At 66.0% G+C, this 16,588-nt stretch overlaps 1 protein-coding gene across 1 annotated transcript; it reads right to left on the bottom strand.

Annotated features, from left to right (window-relative positions):
* Positions 1–1,134: 1,134 nt before the first annotated feature.
* On the bottom strand, positions 1,135–16,128 carry TLDC2 (TBC/LysM-associated domain containing 2). The gene is made up of 6 exons (XM_075901482.2): positions 15,343–16,128; positions 12,549–12,698; positions 10,454–10,606; positions 9,700–9,795; positions 8,278–8,351; positions 1,135–3,420 (listed from the first exon to the last, which is right to left on the bottom strand). The coding sequence occupies exons 1-6, from the start codon at positions 15,373–15,375 to the stop codon at positions 3,285–3,287; spliced, it is 642 nt and encodes a 213-aa protein (XP_075757597.1). The 5' UTR covers positions 15,376–16,128; the 3' UTR covers positions 1,135–3,284.
* Positions 16,129–16,588: the final 460 nt, after the last annotated feature.

Genomic DNA, 16,588 nt, shown 5'->3' with positions numbered 1-16,588 from the left:
CCAAAATATCTTTTTTGAGGTGAGGAGACCACATCTGTACACAGTATTCAAGATGTGGGCGTACCATAGTTTTATACAGGGGCAGTAAGATATTCTGGGTCTTATTTTCTATCCCTTTCTTAATTCCTAACAGCCTTTTTGACCATCGCTGCACACTGTGTGGAAATTTTCAGAGAACTGTCCACGATAACTCCAAGATCTCTTTCCTGATTTGGTGTAGCCAAATTAGCCCCCATCATACTGTACGTATAGTTGGGGTTATTTTTTCAAATATGCATTACTTTACACTTGTCCACATTAAATTTCGTTTTCCATTTTGTTGCCCAATCACAGTTTGGTGAGATCTTTTTGAAGTTCTTCACAGTCTGTTTCTGTCTTGACTATCTTAAACAGTTTGGTATCAAACTTTACTACCTCACTGCTTACCCCTTTCTCCAGATCATTTATGAATAAGTTGAACAGGATTGGGCCCAGGACTGACCCTTGGGGGACACCGCTAGTTGCCCCTCTGAAACTGTACCAGTTAGTTAGTCTTACCCTTTGTTTCCTGTTTTTTAACCAGGTCTCAATCCATGAAAGAATCTTCACTCAATGTAATTTACACAAGAACCTTTGGTGAGGGCCTTTGTCAAAGGCTTTCTAAAATATAGAAGTACACTATATCTACTGGAGTCCCCCTTGTCTGCATGTTTTTTAACCCCTTCAAAGACCTCTAATAGATTAGTAAGACAGGATTTCCCTTTACAGAAACCATGTTGCCTTTTGTCCAACAAATTGTCTACATGCCTGACAATTTTATTCTTTACTATTCTTTTGACTAATTTGCCAGATACTTGTTAGACTTACTGGTCTATAATTGCCAGGATCGCCTCTAGAGCCCTTTTTAAATAGTGGTGTCACGTTGGCTACCTTCCAGTCATTAGGTACGGAGGCCGATTTAAAGGCCAGGTTACAAACCACAGATAATAGCTCAGCAATTTCCCACTTGAGTTCTTTTAGAACCCTTGGATGAATGCCATCCGGTCCCGGAGATTTGTTAATGTTAAGTTTTTCTATTTGTTCCAAAACCTCTTCTAATGACACTTCAATCCAGGACAGCTCCTCAGATTCATCACCCACAAAGGACGGTGCAGATTTGGGAAGCCCCCATACATCCTCAGCCAAAGAAATCATTTCGTTTCTCTGCACTGACTTTATCATCCAACGGACACAAGTGCAGACAAAAGCCCTTCTGGGGCTCCATTTCTAGACAGCACCAAGAGGCCAGCGCTCTTGCAACGTGAGTCCTTAAACCGGGGGGGGGACACACGTTTGTGGGAACTGACACCCCACACACTATAAAAACTCCACAGGCCCCCCCGTGCCACAAGGGGCTTTCTGCATATAAGAGCTGGGGCCAGCACTGGGGGATTGCAGGCAAGGAAATGGCCCTGGGCCCCAAACTAAGTGGGGTTTTGGCAGCCAGGTTGCAGGGCCCCGTGCACCAGGCTTCGGCCCCATACAGAAGGACTTTGGCTTTCTAATCAGCCCCAGCACAGGCTGTACTTTGAGGTGGGGGCAAGGGGGGTCCCAGATGCCTGGTTGAGCCACAGGCTGTACAGCATGAATAGAAACGCCACCCTCCCCCTTGCTGGCAGAGGGTGGATGCGCTTAGTGCTTTCTGCCTGGGCAGGGACAGAGAGGGGTAAGAAGTGCCTGGGCCCAATCCACCCTCCTTCCTTGCCCCCCGAATGAACCCAGGGCTGGGAAATCTCAACAGCCGTGAGCGCCCAGCCAAGCTGCCCAGTCGTGTCTGCAGCGCTGCAGATTTCTCTGGTTCAAGACTGGGCGCACGGCCTAGAACGCAGCGGCCCTGGCCCTGCCGTGTCCCAGCCCAGCCTCCCTGGAGCGATGCTCCGAAGGGGATGCATAGGCCTTGTGCAGCAGGCCAATCACCCGCCACCCTGCAGGCCGCCTCATTTCGGGGCCTCTCGCTGCGATGGGTGTAAGGCCGGGGGGCCTGCTGGTGGGAGAATGTTCTCCACTGGGGTACCCATGGCTCAGTGAGCACCGAGGGGCCAAGCAGCACGGCAGGGCTGTGACTGCTCCAGGCTGGCTCCTCACCGCCCCTGCTGCCACTGTTGACCGGTCCCATAAACAGCCAGTGTTGCTTTCGTGTGTAGCCCACACCCTGCTGCACGGGGGGCCGGGTCGCATGGCAGAGGCCGCGCAGAGAGCGCTCTTCCAGCCGAAGCGGAGAGCCAGCTGGCTTTTAGCTGGGGCTGCAGCAGCTTAGGCAGTAAGGGCCAGCTGGGGCCGGTTCAGTTCCGCCTGGCAACCTTGCATTTGCTGGGGTGTTTAGCGCTGGGCCCCGTGCCTTCCCATGCACAGTCTGAGCTGAGCCGGGAACGATTCCTGCCACTTGAGAAGAGCAGCAGCCGGGTGCGAGCAGGGGCGTGCGCAGTCCCGCTCCCCGGCAAGGAGAGCGCACAGCAGAGCCCTGGCTGGTTCGCAGCGTGGGAAGTCGGGGGTGCAGCTGCTCTGCGTGGGACTCACATCCGTGGCTGTTGGCACCAAGGTGCCCGGCCCAGAAATCAGGGCATGGCTGGGTGACAGGCAGGAAGCGCTGCAGCAGCAGACAGCAGGCTCTGAGTTGCCAACAGCTACTGCGCCCCCGTGCTGCAGGCTCCCCGCCTGGGCAGATACCTAGTGGGCTCAGGGCAGGCTGGGTCAAGTCCTCGGCTCTGCACGGCCCCACAGCTCCACAGGAGAAGGCGCAGCCAGGGTGGTGCCAGGAGGCAGAGGTGGGGTTCAGACGCTCCCCCCCAGAGCGGGGTGAGATCAGCCCCAGCTCGTTACAAGCAGCAAACGACTGTGCGTGCGCAGGCCCCTCCGCTCCTGGTCAGTGAGCTGCTCCAGGAGCTGGGCCCAGCAAGCCCCGGTGAATACCCTTGTGCTGCCCATGCCCTCTGTGCCGTGGGGGCTGTGGGACTGTGGCCACGGTGGGCAGGGAGTGGCCAGCAGCTGCTCCCAGGCTGCCCGAACCATTCTCCCTTCAAATTGCCCTGCTGCCGGTGAGACTCACTTTGCTTTGAAAGCCGGAGCCGGGGGCGGTCTGACCCCCAGGCTTGTGCCTTGACAGGGTGGGGATGCCCTTGCTGAGCACCCAGCCCGTGCTGCCATGGAGTCGGGGTTCCGCCCTCCGGGAGAGGCCGGAGCGAACCAGGAAGCGCTGCCGGGCCCAGCCGAGGGCCACGCAGAAGCAGCCTGGTGGTTCCACGGCCTCCAATGGGGCCTCGGAGGGCTCAGGCCAAGGCCCAAACCTCCACGTCCCGAATGAAGAACTGCTCGTGGGGCGCCAGGCTTTCGTTGCCGAATGTCTCGCAGGGGTCGCTCCCCCCGTGGTACAGGTCCCCGTCCAGCCACAGGCCGAACTTGCCCCTGAAAGCAAAGGGAGACAGCGCTGAGTAGAGGACCCGGGCCCCAGGCTGCCCCTCAGCTAAGGAGCGTTCCCTGCCCTTCCCCCCGGGCCTGGGCCTGCCAACTGCAGGGCAGCCCCAGCTCCCAGCACGGCTCAGCGTAAATGCTGCTCTTGTGCCGTGCATTGCAGTAGGCCTTTGATGAGCATTAGAGCCGGCTCCCTGCGAGCCCAGCCCCGGGGGCACGGAGACACGGCTCGCCCTGCAGCACCCGCGTTACTGAGATCACAGACGGGAAGAGCCCAGCCCCGGGGCACGGAGACACGGCTCGCCCTGCAGCACCCGCGTTACTGAGATCACAGACGGGAAGAGCCCAGCCCCGGGGACACGGAGACACGGCTCGCCCTGCAGCACCCGCGTTACTGAGATCACAGACGGGAAGAGCCCAGCCCCGGGGACACGGAGACACGGCTCGCCCTGCAGCACCCACGTTACTGAGATCACAGACGGGAAGAGCCCAGCCCCGGGGGCACGGAGACACGGCTCGCCCTGCAGCACCCACGTTACTGAGATCACAGACGGGAAGAGCCCAGCCCCGGGGGCACGGAGACACGGCTCGCCCTGCAGCACCCGCGTTACTGAGATCACAGACGGGAAGAGCCCAGCCCCGGGGACACGGAGACACGGCTCGCCCTGCAGCACCCGCGTTACTGAGATCACAGACGGGAAGAGCCCAGCCCCGGGGCACGGAGACACGGCTCGCCCTGCAGCACCCGCGTTACTGAGATCACAGACGGGAAGAGCCCAGCCCCGGGGACACGGAGACATGGCTCGCCCTGCAGCACCCGCGTTACTGAGATCTCAGACGGGAAGAGCCCAGCCCCGGGGGCACGGAGACACGGCTCGCCCTGCAGCACCCGCGTTACTGAGATCTCAGACGGGAAGAGCCCAGCCCCGGGGCAGGGAGACACGGCTCGCCCTGCAGCACCTGCGTTACTGAGATCACAGACGGGAAGAGCCCAGCCCCGGGGACACGGAGACACGGCTCGCCCTGCAGCACCCGTGTTACTGAGATCTCAGACGGGAAGAGCCCAGCCCCGGGGCACGGAGACACGGCTCGCCCTGCAGCACCCGCGTTACTGAGATCACAGACGGGAAGAGCCCAGCCCCGGGGCACGGAGACACGGCTCGCCCTGCAGCACCCGCGTTACTGAGATCTCAGACGGGAAGAGCCCAGCCCCGGGGGCACGGAGACACGGCTCGCCCTGCAGCACCCGCGTTACTGAGATCTCAGACGGGAAGAGCCCAGCCCCGGGGACACGGAGACACGGCTCGCCCTGCAGCACCCGCGTTACTGAGATCTCAGACGGGAAGAGCCCAGCCCCGGGGGCACGGAGACACGGCTCGCCCTGCAGCACCCGCGTTACTGAGATCTCAGACGGGAAGAGCCCAGCCCCGGGGCACGGAGACACGGCTCGCCCTGCAGCACCCGCGTTACTGAGATCTCAGACGGGAAGAGCCCAGCCCCGGGGGCACGGAGACACGGCTCGCCCTGCAGCACCCGCGTTACTGAGATCTCAGACGGGAAGAGCCCAGCCCCGGGGGCACGGAGACACGGCTCGCCCTGCAGCACCCGCGTTACTGAGATCTCAGACGGGAAGAGCCCAGCCCCGGGGGCACGGAGACACGGCTCGCCCTGCAGCACCCGCGTTACTGAGATCTCAGACGGGAAGAGCCCAGCCCCGGGGACACGGAGACACGGCTCGCCCTGCAGCACCCGCGTTACTGAGATCTCAGACGGGAAGAGCCCAGCCCCGGGGACACGGAGACACGGCTCGCCCTGCAGCACCCGCGTTACTGAGATCACAGACGGGAAGAGCCCAGCCCCGGGGACACGGAGACACGGCTCGCCCTGCAGCACCCGCGTTACTGAGATCACAGACGGGAAGAGCCCAGCCCCGGGGACACGGAGACACGGCTCGCCCTGCAGCACCCGCGTTACTGAGATCACAGACGGGAAGAGCCCAGCCCCGGGGACACGGAGACACGGCTCGCCCTGCAGCACCCGCGTTACTGAGATCTCAGACGGGAAGAGCCCAGCCCCGGGGACACGGAGACACGGCTCGCCCTGCAGCACCCGCGTTACTGAGATCACAGACGGGAAGAGCCCAGCCCCGGGGACACGGAGACACGGCTCGCCCTGCAGCACCCGCGTTACTGAGATCACAGACGGGAAGAGCCCAGCCCCGGGGACACGGAGACACGGCTCGCCCTGCAGCACCCGCGTTACTGAGATCACAGACGGGAAGAGCCCAGCCCCGGGGACACGGGGACACGGCTCGCCCTGCAGCACCCGCGTTACTGAGATCACAGACGGGAAGAGCCCAGCCCCGGGGCACGGAGACACGGCTCGCCCTGCAGCACCCGCGTTACTGAGATCTCAGACGGGAAGAGCCCAGCCCCGGGGACACGGAGACACGGCTCGCCCTGCAGCACCCGCGTTACTGAGATCACAGACGGGAAGAGCCCAGCCCCGGGGACACGGAGACACGGCTCGCCCTGCAGCACCCGCGTTACTGAGATCACAGACGGGAAGAGCCCAGCCCCGGGGGCACGGAGACACGGCTCGCCCTGCAGCACCCGCGTTACTGAGATCACAGACGGGAAGAGCCCAGCCCCGGGGGCACGGAGACACGGCTCGCCCTGCAGCACCCGCGTTACTGAGATCTCAGACGGGAAGAGCCCAGCCCCGGGGACACGGAGACACGGCTCGCCCTGCAGCACCCGCGTTACTGAGATCACAGACGGGAAGAGCCCAGCCCCGGGGGCACGGAGACACGGCTCGCCCTGCAGCACCCGCGTTACTGAGATCACAGACGGGAAGAGCCCAGCCCCGGGGCACGGAGACACGGCTCGCCCTGCAGCACCCGCGTTACTGAGATCACAGACGGGAAGAGCCCAGCCCCGGGGGCACGGAGACACGGCTCGCCCTGCAGCACCCGCGTTACTGAGATCTCAGACGGGAAGAGCCCAGCCCCGGGGCACGGAGACACGGCTCGCCCTGCAGCACCCGCGTTACTGAGATCACAGACGGGAAGAGCCCAGCCCCGGGGACACGGAGACACGGCTCGCCCTGCAGCACCCGCGTTACTGAGATCTCAGACGGGAAGAGCCCAGCCCCGGGGGCACGGAGACACGGCTCGCCCTGCAGCACCCGCGTTACTGAGATCACAGACGGGAAGAGCCCAGCCCCGGGGGCACGGAGACACGGCTCGCCCTGCAGCACCCGCGTTACTGAGATCACAGACGGGAAGAGCCCAGCCCCGGGGGCACGGAGACACGGCTCGCCCTGCAGCACCCGCGTTACTGAGATCACAGACGGGAAGAGCCCAGCCCCGGGGGCACGGAGACACGGCTCGCCCTGCAGCACCCGCGTTACTGAGATCACAGACGGGAAGAGCCCAGCCCCGGGGGCACGGAGACACGGCTCGCCCTGCAGCACCCGCGTTACTGAGATCACAGACGGGAAGAGCCCAGCCCCGGGGACACGGAGACACGGCTCGCCCTGCAGCACCCGCGTTACTGAGATCACAGACGGGAAGAGCCCAGCCCCGGGGGCACGGAGACACGGCTCGCCCTGCAGCACCCGCGTTACTGAGATCACAGACGGGAAGAGCCCAGCCCCGGGGGCACGGAGACACGGCTCGCCCTGCAGCACCCGCGTTACTGAGATCTCAGACGGGAAGAGCCCAGCCCCGGGGCACGGAGACACGGCTCGCCCTGCAGCACCCGCGTTACTGAGATCTCAGACGGGAAGAGCCCAGCCCCGGGGCACGGAGACACGGCTCGCCCTGCAGCACCCGCGTTACTGAGATCACAGACGGGAAGAGCCCAGCCCCGGGGACACGGAGACACGGCTCGCCCTGCAGCACCCGCGTTACTGAGATCTCAGACGGGAAGAGCCCAGCCCCGGGGGCACGGAGACACGGCTCGCCCTGCAGCACCCGCGTTACTGAGATCTCAGACGGGAAGAGCCCAGCCCCGGGGGCACGGAGACACGGCTCGCCCTGCAGCACCCGCGTTACTGAGATCTCAGACGGGAAGAGCCCCCCTGGCTGAGCACCTGGGGCAGCAGCCTCCTGTGTAGCCGGGCATGTGCCACAGACTCAGGCAGGGCCTCACAACACGGCCCGTTACAGCCCCTGCTCAGGGCGTCTGGCCTTGTTTCACGGCTGGGGACTAGCGCGAGAGGCTGCGTAACCCGCAGGGAACCTAGGCCACGGCCTCTCACTAGCGCCGGCCCTCGTGCAGGACCAGGGCGCAGGGGACGGCGCCGGGGCACCGGGCTGCAGAGCACTTTTGCTTTGCGTTCCCGCATGAGAGTTTGAGGCCAGGGACGCTGGCGGGTTGGGTGAGGCTGGGCTGGTGAGCCTGCCCTCTTCCTGGTGCACTCCCAGGTCCTGCCTCCATCACCTCTGGGGAGCCCTGAGCGGAAGTGGGTCGGCCAGGCTCAGCCTTGGGGGGTTAGCGACTGGCCGCAGGCAGACGACACGGCTACACGCAAAGGACCAGGCCCAAATTGTCTGCTGAGGCCCTGAGCTCCTCCCCCGGGGTTCAGTGCTGGTGGGGTGGGGCAGAGCAGGGTGGGGCAGGGGTGCCGGTCTGGCAGGAGATGCCCCACTTCATGTGCCGGGGCTTCACTGCCCCGGCTCCCAGAGCAGCAGCCAGGCCCGGCTCCGGGCGCCAGGAGGGTGGTGCATGTGAACGGACACCCCCTCCCCGCCGCCCCTCGGGCTGGATGCAGGGTGGCGCTGGGAAGGGCCGTGCTATGCTGCAGCCTCACCCGGCAGCGAAGACAGGTCCCCCCTCGGCTACATACCTGCCCCCGCCAAGCACTAGCAAATCTGCATCTCCTTTCATGAAGAAGGTGTTGCTGCCCGTCCACTTGAACACCTGCAAGGAGAGGGGGCGACCGTCAGCAGTGGGAGCAGGGGCAGCGACGTGCGGGGAGCCCCGCTGCAGTGGGGAGGGAGCCGGTGAGCCGTGGCTCAGTGACTTCTGGAGGCGCCAGTGCGACTGAGCTCACAGGCGCTACTGGCCCAGGCTTAGTCCGGCCTGTCTCTGCGCCCCCTGCACCGCGCAGGCACCGGCTCCTGGGTCCTGGCCAGCTCGCAGGGAAACCTGGGGCGCCCTGCCCCAAAGCCGCACTCTGGCACCGCGGGGCTAGCGTGACCGCACCGGGTACAGAGCAGCACACGCAGCGGCACCGCGCCGGGGGGTTTCCTGGGCGTGAGCCTCCCAGTCGTCCGCACGGTCTGTGGGCGTGGCTGCCCTCGTGGCTGGGGGCCAGTGGCTTCGGCGTCTTTGTTCCTAGTGACTTGCACAAGGTGGTCTACAGCCAGCCCAGGCGGCACCGCGTGAACGGATTCGTCCAACGGGGCGGCTCAGCGAGCACGCTGGCCCATGGCGCTAGCTCGGGAGCCTGCCAGCCCCACACCAACCCAGCCTGGGCCGCGGTGCTGAGCGCCAGCTGCTCTAGAGGCAGGGGGAGCAGAAATGCTGCCACCTTCCCCCCCTCGCAAGCCTGCACCCAGGCTCCCGCTGCCGCACAGCTGTCTGGTACGCCCTGCCCAGGGCCTGGGGCCGGCTGAGGACAGGCGCTAGAGCCTGCAGCCCAGAAAGCCCATGTGGGGCGGGGCGGCTCGGCTGCCCTCCCGCCAGGCTGGAGCTGTGCTGCCAAGGGCACCAGGAAGCTCCGCCCCCCAGCTCCCACTGGCTGGGAATCATGGCCAATGAGAGTTGCAAAGGGCGGGGCCTGCAGGGGAGCATGGGACAGGGTGAAACCATCTATTTCCCCCCACCAAAAGGGAGCTGCCTGACGTAAGTGCTCCCCAGTCCAGAGCCCCAGCCCTAAGCCCCCTCCTGCACGTCAGCCTCCTGCTCCAAGCCCGCTCCTGCACCCCAGCATCTCAACCCCAGCCAGGGGCCTCATCCCACCAACCCTGAGCCCCTCAGCTCCACCCACACCACAGACCATCCATGTGCAGAATGAACTGTTATGTGCACCAGTATGGAGGTGATGTGTCGCACGTCCCCTCCGTGTCGCACGTCCCCTCCGTGTCGGTGCAACAGCAGCATTCATTCCGCACATGGACATGAAAACTGGGAGGGACACTGGCCTGCCCTTCCCACCCCGTGCCGCACTTGGGCCATGGCCAGCAAGAGCCCCGGTCTCCGCCCCTGGGAGAGGGAGGGGCAGGCTGGTGCTGAACCGCCCCAAGAGCGGGGGTGTCGCTGTCACCTTTAGCTCCGGGGCGAAGGAGAAGAGAAACGTCTCCCCTGTGCCGTAAAAGCAGCGGCTGAGCCGGATGGCGGTGGAGGAGAAAGCCCCAAAGGTCTGGAAGGGAAGCGGAGGAGAGACGGTCAGTGAGGAGGCTCTGCAGCTGGTACCCAGGGCTCCGGCCAGGCTGGACAGGGGCCAATCCGACAAGCCCAGGCCGGTGCCTGCCATCCCTCCCTCCGGCCAGGGCTGGGCTGCCCCGAGGCGAGGGGTCTGACTGTGCCACCGAGCCAGGCTCCCAGGGGCTGTGTCCACGCCTGCTCACCAGGCCCAACACCCCCAGTGCTCCAGAACAGAGCCAGCCCTGTGCAGGGCCACTTGGGGCCAGACCCAGGACACACAAGCAGCAGGGACACCAAGCGGATTTGCTCAGCCCCTCAACAGCTCAGCCTGCCCCGTTACACTTAGCCATGCTGATCCGGGACGGGGGCCGCGCCAAGGGGGCATGTGACCCTCCAAAATGCCATGGGGGGAGGGGCAAGGAGCCAGAGCCTCTGGCAGCCCAAGGGCATAGCTGGTGCCTGAAGCCAGGGCCGGGGCCGTGCCCTGCTCTCACCCCCAGCGGGCGAGGGGAGCAGAGAAATGCAGCTCCACTTCTCTGGCTCCTGGAGGGCAGAGCCGGGGGTCTTACAGCCGGGCAGCGCTGGGCCCCACCCTGCAGCACGGGCCTAGGCCTGGGGGCGCCCTGGGGGCGCCCAGCCCATCCCCGCCTCACCTGCCCGCTGGTCTCCCTGACGGCCAGCAGCACAGGAGAGCTCAGCTTGTCCATGCTCCGGTACATGCTCCGCAGGCTGAACCCGTCCCGGGCCGTGCAGTACAGCAGGATCCACGGGTGCCCGGTCACTCTCGGCGGGAGGTGGGGCGCCAGCTGGGAAGAGCCACAGAGTCATGCCCCCCAGGGCACCTCTCTGCCCCCACCCTCTGGAAGAGCCTCCCCAAGGGACTTCCCCCAGCCGTCTTCTCCCAGGCACCTGCTTTGGTCTCGCCCACCTCACCCGTCAGCCCCAGGGCTCTGCCTCCGCCCACGCCATGGGGGGCTCTGCTGGGGCGGGGCGGGGCAGGCACAGGCTGGCCCACGGCACCATCTCCTACTGACAGGCTAGGAAGGGGCCCTTACCCCGAACATGTTAGCAACCCGGGCACCTCCCAGCCGACAGCCCTCCGCCAGGACAGCACGGCCCTGCGGGCAGAGCAGCACGGAGGCAGCGGGGTGGCCCCGGCCAGGCCTTTCCCGCACATGCATGCTCCAAGCAGACCAGACCCTGCCCCCAAGGGGACAATGGTCCAGCGGGGGCACAGGCAGCCTGGCCCAGCGCAGGGAGCCAGGAGAGCTGAACGGGGCCCGGCCCCAGAAGAGGGAGTCCCTGGAAGGGGGTTTGCCTGTGGCCTGGGCAGCGACCGGCTGGGGCAAGGGGCTGATCAGCTGCGTTTATTGGTGGTGCTATGACTGCCTGGCGCGGGGACTCGGGACTCGGCTCCGCGGGGCGACTGGCTTGTGGATCCTGCCTGCCAGGATGTTGTCTGCGGCCGCCAGGTGGGGGCCCGGTGCTGGCCCGGGGGCTGCTCACCAGCGACAGGCTGTCTGGGGGGGACGGCCTGGGAGCCCCACAGGGCAGATTGCTGCAGCCCGTGGCATTAGAAGAGCTGCACGGGGTCCCCGAGGTCTGAGCTGGCCAGTCCTGGTGCCGGGGGGCCGACAGCCTTGCCAGGCCCCCGGGGAAGGGGATTCTGGAAGGGGTGGGGGCTCGGGCAGAAGGGGTGGGGCCAAGGCAGTCAGCTCCCCTCTCCCCCGCAGCCTTCAGTGCTGCCCAGCGGGGGGATCTAGCGGCTGTTGACAGGCCCTGGGGCCAGCAGGTGCCAATGGCAGCCCTGCCCGGCCTGCATGGGAGCAGCGACCTGGGCCGGCCAGGGAAGCGAGTCCCAACACCGGAAACCCCAAGCCCAGCTCCGCGGCCGGAGAGGGGACTCCGTAAGCTCTCGGCAGTGCTGGGGGGAGTCTGCAAACAGCCAGCGGAGCGCAGGGAAACATGAAGGGATCGAGACTAAGAGAATCTCTCGTTGCTTCTCTAGACATCCACGGGAGGCCACGTCTTGAGGCGACCGCGCCTGCGCCCAGTACTCATCGCCAACAAGATCTCTTGGCATTGGACAAGGCTCAGAAAAGGGCAACAGAAATGACGAGGGGTTTGGAATGGCTGCCACACGAGGAGAGATTAATTAGACTGGGACTTTGCAGCTTAGAAAAGAGGAGACTAAGGGGGCATAGGATAGAGATCTATAGACTCCTGAGTGGTGTGGAGAAAGCGAATAAGGAAAAGTTATTTAAAAGTGACTTAAGAACTAGGGGTCACCAAATGAAATTAATAGGGAGCAGGTTTAAAACAAACAAAAGGCCGTACTTCTTCTCACAACACAGTCAACCTGTGGAACTCCTCGCCAGAGGATGCTGTGAAGACCAGGACTTTAACAGGGTTCAAAAAAGACCTAGATACTTTCATGGAGGTTAGTACTACTAGCCAGGCAGGGCAGGGAGGACGTCCCTGGCCTCAGTTTGCCAGAGGCTGGGAATGGGCGACAGGGGAGGGATCACGTGTGGATTCCCTGTTTGGTTCCCTCTGGGGCACCTGGCAGACAGGACACTGGGCTAGATGGACCTTTGCTCTGACCCAGACTTAGACTCTCTTATGTTCTTCTCTTCCATACCCAGGGATGGGCTGGCGGGTAGGGGAGGCTCTAGAACAGCCAAGCACATGGCCACAGCCTGCCGGGGTGAGGCCCCAGCCCTGCAATGGGCGCCCCACTGAGCTCACCTGCTGGACCTGCCCTGCATGCAGGATGCTGCTCTCTCCACTCAACACCAGCGGGCAGGGCTCCTCCGCGGGTGATGCTGTCCCCACCGGCTCCGCCTGCTCAGCTGTCTCGACACACTGCAGGGCCTGGGCTTCCTCCAGGCAGCCCGTCTGGGGGAGATGCCCACGCCGCAGGGGGAAGAGAGCAGAGTCATAGAACCGCAGGGTGGGCAGAGCCCTCAGGAGCCATCAGGTCCAGCCCCCTGCCCAGAGCAGGACCAGCCCGACTCAATCAGCCCAGCCAGGGCTTTGTCCAGCCAGGACTGAAACACCCCTAGGGATGGAGACTCCACCCCCCCTGCCCCCCAGGGAACCCAGCCCAGCGCTTCCCACCCGCCTAGGGAAAGTTTTTCCTAATATCCAACCTAGACCTCCCCCCCCCGCAACATGAGCCCATTGCTCCTCGTTCTGCCCCTGCTGAGAACAGCCTCTCGCCAGCCTCTCTGGAACCCCCCTGCAGGGAGCTGAAGGCTGCTACAAATCCCACCTCGCTCTGCTCCTCTGCAGACTGAACCAGCCCAAATCCCTCAGCCGCTGCCCAGAAGGCAAGTGCCCAGCCCCCGAACCCTTTCGCTGCCCTCCGCTGGGCCCTCCCCAATTGTCCTTCCTGTTCTCAGGCGGGGGGGGGGGGGAACCGGCCTCCCCAGTGCCGCAGAGGGAACGATCACTCCCCCACATGCCGGCCGTGCTCCTGCTCGTGCAGCCAGGCCCCGCCGGCTCAGTGAGACCAGGGACCCCAGCACAGAGAGCAGCATCTCCCCCTCGGCCCAGCCACGGCTCTCCTGGCCTCGCCCTGCCAGGGAGCCCTTCGCTAGGGGAGGGGCTTGCGGCTCCAGGCCAGGTCTCCGGGGAGCTCCACAGCACCAGGCTGCTCCCCAGCCCTCCAGGGAGGGACCCAGACCCTGGCCCACGTCACCGGGGTCGGGCAGGAGCCTGAAAGCTCCCGTGTCACTCACAAGCCAAGGACGGAAAGCAGGGCCGAGCGCTTCCCCTCACCGGTTCCACTTGTGCGGGCCCTGCCCCCCCAGGCATGGCTGTCGCCGCGCGGGCCCTGCCCCCCCCCCAGGCACGGCTCTCGCCGCGTGGGGCCCCCCCCCAGGCACGGCTCTCTCCCCTTCCCTTCCCACTCAGGAGAATCCCATGTGCACCAAGCACAGAAACCAACACACTTTGCACCCCACTGGGGAGGTGACATCACACCCCAGTCCCGGCAGTGGCCTGGGTCGGTCAGGGCTCGTGCCCGGTGTGATGTGGGGGGGGTACCTTGCTGGTTGCTATGCTGGGCAGTGGGCTGTGGGTGACCTCTGCTGGCAGCAGCACGGCCCGGCAGGGGGATGAGTCATTATGCTCTCAACCTGTCTGACCAGCTACCCCCCATGGAGAGGAACAAAGGAAGGTGGATGCTGCCCTGGCTGGGGGGCAGGGCTGGGACAGAGTTGGTTAGTTTCTGTCTGGGAAGCAGGGGAGAAGGAGCTAGGGAGGGGGCTGGGATTGTAGGGCCCAGCCACCCCCCATCTCAAGGGGGGCACTGAGGCCTCTTAGCCCCAGTTCCTGTAACCAGATGACAGATGCTGGGCTGTATCCTGGAGAAGCAATAAACTCCCCTGTTCTCCTGGCTGGTGGAGTCTGTCCGTGCCATTCCGGGGGTGCAGGAGACGGGAAACCCCAACGCGCCGACACACCCGTCTCCATGTGAACAACCGCCCCAGCTCTGGGACCCTGTGAGCCGCTCCGGTCACAACCAGAGCTACTGTTTGGTAAACAGGCTGGAGCTGTGCAGAGCCACCCGCCCGCTGTCTGGCCCGGCCCGGCCGGAAAGGTCCCAGTTTAGAAAGACAAGGGATCAGGTTTCCTTGGGCAGCCCGGCCTGTCTGCAGAGTGAAGTGACAGCCCCTCACCCACGCGCCCGGCCTGGCGGGGAAGGGGACTCGGCCCAGCGCAGGGGGACCTGGCTCTGTTGCACCCGCCGCCCCTTTGCCCTGCGGCTGCCAGGAGCAGAGCAGGCGGGGGCAGCAGGCGCAGTCCTGGCAAGCGCCATTCGCTCCATGCTAAGGGGAAGCCAAACAGCCCAAGCGCACGTGCTGCTGGACAGAGGCCCCGGGCCTCGCGCTGGCCCTTTCGCCTTTCTCTCTGCAGGCAGCAGGCGCGTAACCGGGGGGCGCAGGGCCCGGCCGCCGCGGCTCTCCCGTAACCCGGGGGGGGGGGGGGGGGGCGCAGGGCCCGGCCGCCGCGGCTCTCCCGTAACCCGGGGGGGGCGCAGGGCCCGGCCGCCGCGGCTCTCCCGTAACCCGGGGGGGGGGGGGCGCAGGGCCCGGCCGCCGCGGCTCTCCCGTAACCCGGGGGGGGGGCGCAGGGCCCGGCCGCCGCGGCTCTCCCGTAACCCGGGGGGGGGGGGGGGCGCAGGGCCCGGCCGCCGCGGCTCTCCCGTAACCCGGGGGGCAGGTGCACGGGTCGCAGCCAGCGCCGGGAAGCAGAGCTGGGCCCCGCCCTGTCACTCGCGCTCTCCTCCGGTCCTGGGGTACCTGGAGCTGGAGCCAGGTGACCGGGGCCCCCTGGATCCGGGGTCTGGGGCCAGGACTTTCCCCGGGGGGTCCCCCCGACGTGAAGGCGACCCGGTCCCCCCGCTAACGGCGGCGCCATGCAGCCGCAGCCGAGCCGCGAGCGGTCTCCAGCCCGACCTGCTCGGCCTCTTTGCGCGCGCCACGGAGCCGCCCGCGGCTGGTCCCGAGCTCCGGCCGGCGCGGCGGGCACCTACCAGGAGGGTGTAGCGGCCCCGCAGAGCTCTCATGGCGCCTGGGCCGCGCTGCAGCCGGGGCGGGGAGCCGGCTCCGCCGAGAGCTGCCGGGGCGGGGAGCCGGTGCCTGCCCAGGGGCCGCTGAGAGCCTCCCGCCCAGCCCCACGTGCCGCTTCCCGCGGCCTGCGCTGCGCTGCGCTGGGGGCGGGTGTGTGCGGGGCGGCCCCGCCTTCCCGCGGGGGCCAGGGCGCGGCTCTCTGGGTAGCCCGGGTCCGGCGGCCTCCAGGGCCCTTCCACGGCGGCCGCGCCCCCAGCCGAGCGCAGGGTCCCCGCCGGCCTGGGCCGCAGGGCGCGCTCTGTCCCGCGCTACGCGCAGCCCCTGCAGGCGGGCGGGAGCTCCGCGCTCGCGGGGGTGCCCGGTGTTCGCCTGGGCGCTCCGGGAGTTCGGCCTCCGGCCGGTCAGACCAGAGACGAGCGGGACGGAACGCGGCCGGATTCTCCGCTTCCCTCGCTGGCCGGCGGCTCCGCGGGGAGCGAGGAGCCCGGTGGCTTTTCCCAGCCGATTTGTCCGTGCCCGGGGGGTGTTTTGTGACGGTACCTGCCCCCCCAGGTCCACGGGCAGGGAAGTGACCCACGGGGGCGGGGAACCAAGCCCCCGCCGCGGCGCAGCAGAAACACTCGGCGTCCGCCCCAGCTGCTGTCGGCTCCCAGCGGGGCGCGCAACCCAGCAGCGCCGGGAATCCGGCCAGCCCCACAGCGCGGCCAGATGCGGCGACACGCGGCTCCCCTTGCACTCTCCCCTCCCCTCCCCCCTGCCCGGCCCTCTCCTCTGCCCCCCTTTCCGCCCGGCCCCCGCTCATTTTGCATCCCCATCCACTGGCACCGCTCAGCCAATGGCCCCATTCCATCTCCCTCCCGCTCCCCTGCCCAGCCCCCACTTCTCACCCTATGCCTCGGCCTGGCCCAGGCCTTGGCCCCCTGCTCTCACCACACCCATCCCGCCAGGGCTGGGGACTGTTCCCTCCTGTGCAGAACCCCCAGTGACGCGCCCCGAGGAACGGGCGTTGGGGGCGCGCTGCTGCCCAGCTGGGCGGCGTGTGACTCCCTCGAGCGGCCGCCCGAGCGCCCGGCTCACAGGGAACCCTGAGCTCGGTCTCTCTCCCCTCCCCTCCCCTCCCGTGGGGCTTGCGGCTGGAAGCGAGGCAGCACCACGGACCTGCCGGCTCGGTGACCAGCAGCAGCTGCTCCATAGGCCGGGCCCATGTGC

This window comes from Pelodiscus sinensis, chromosome 17, assembly GCF_052426305.1.
Source record: "Pelodiscus sinensis isolate ZL-2025 chromosome 17, ASM5242630v1, whole genome shotgun sequence".
Taxonomy (NCBI): domain Eukaryota; kingdom Metazoa; phylum Chordata; order Testudines; family Trionychidae; genus Pelodiscus; species Pelodiscus sinensis.
This window is presented reverse-complemented; position numbering and strand designations above follow the sequence as displayed.

Coding starts and splice junctions, on each gene's coding strand:
- TLDC2 (XM_075901482.2), bottom strand. CDS start 15,375: ATGAGAGCTCTGCGGGGCCGCTACACCCTCCTG. Junction 12,699..15,342: donor GGGGCCGCTACACCCTCCTG/GTAGGTGCCCGC, acceptor CATCTCCCCCAG/ACGGGCTGCCTGGAGGAAGC. Junction 10,607..12,548: donor ATGCAGGGCAGGTCCAGCAG/GTGAGCTCAGTG, acceptor GGCTCTTCCCAG/CTGGCGCCCCACCTCCCGCC.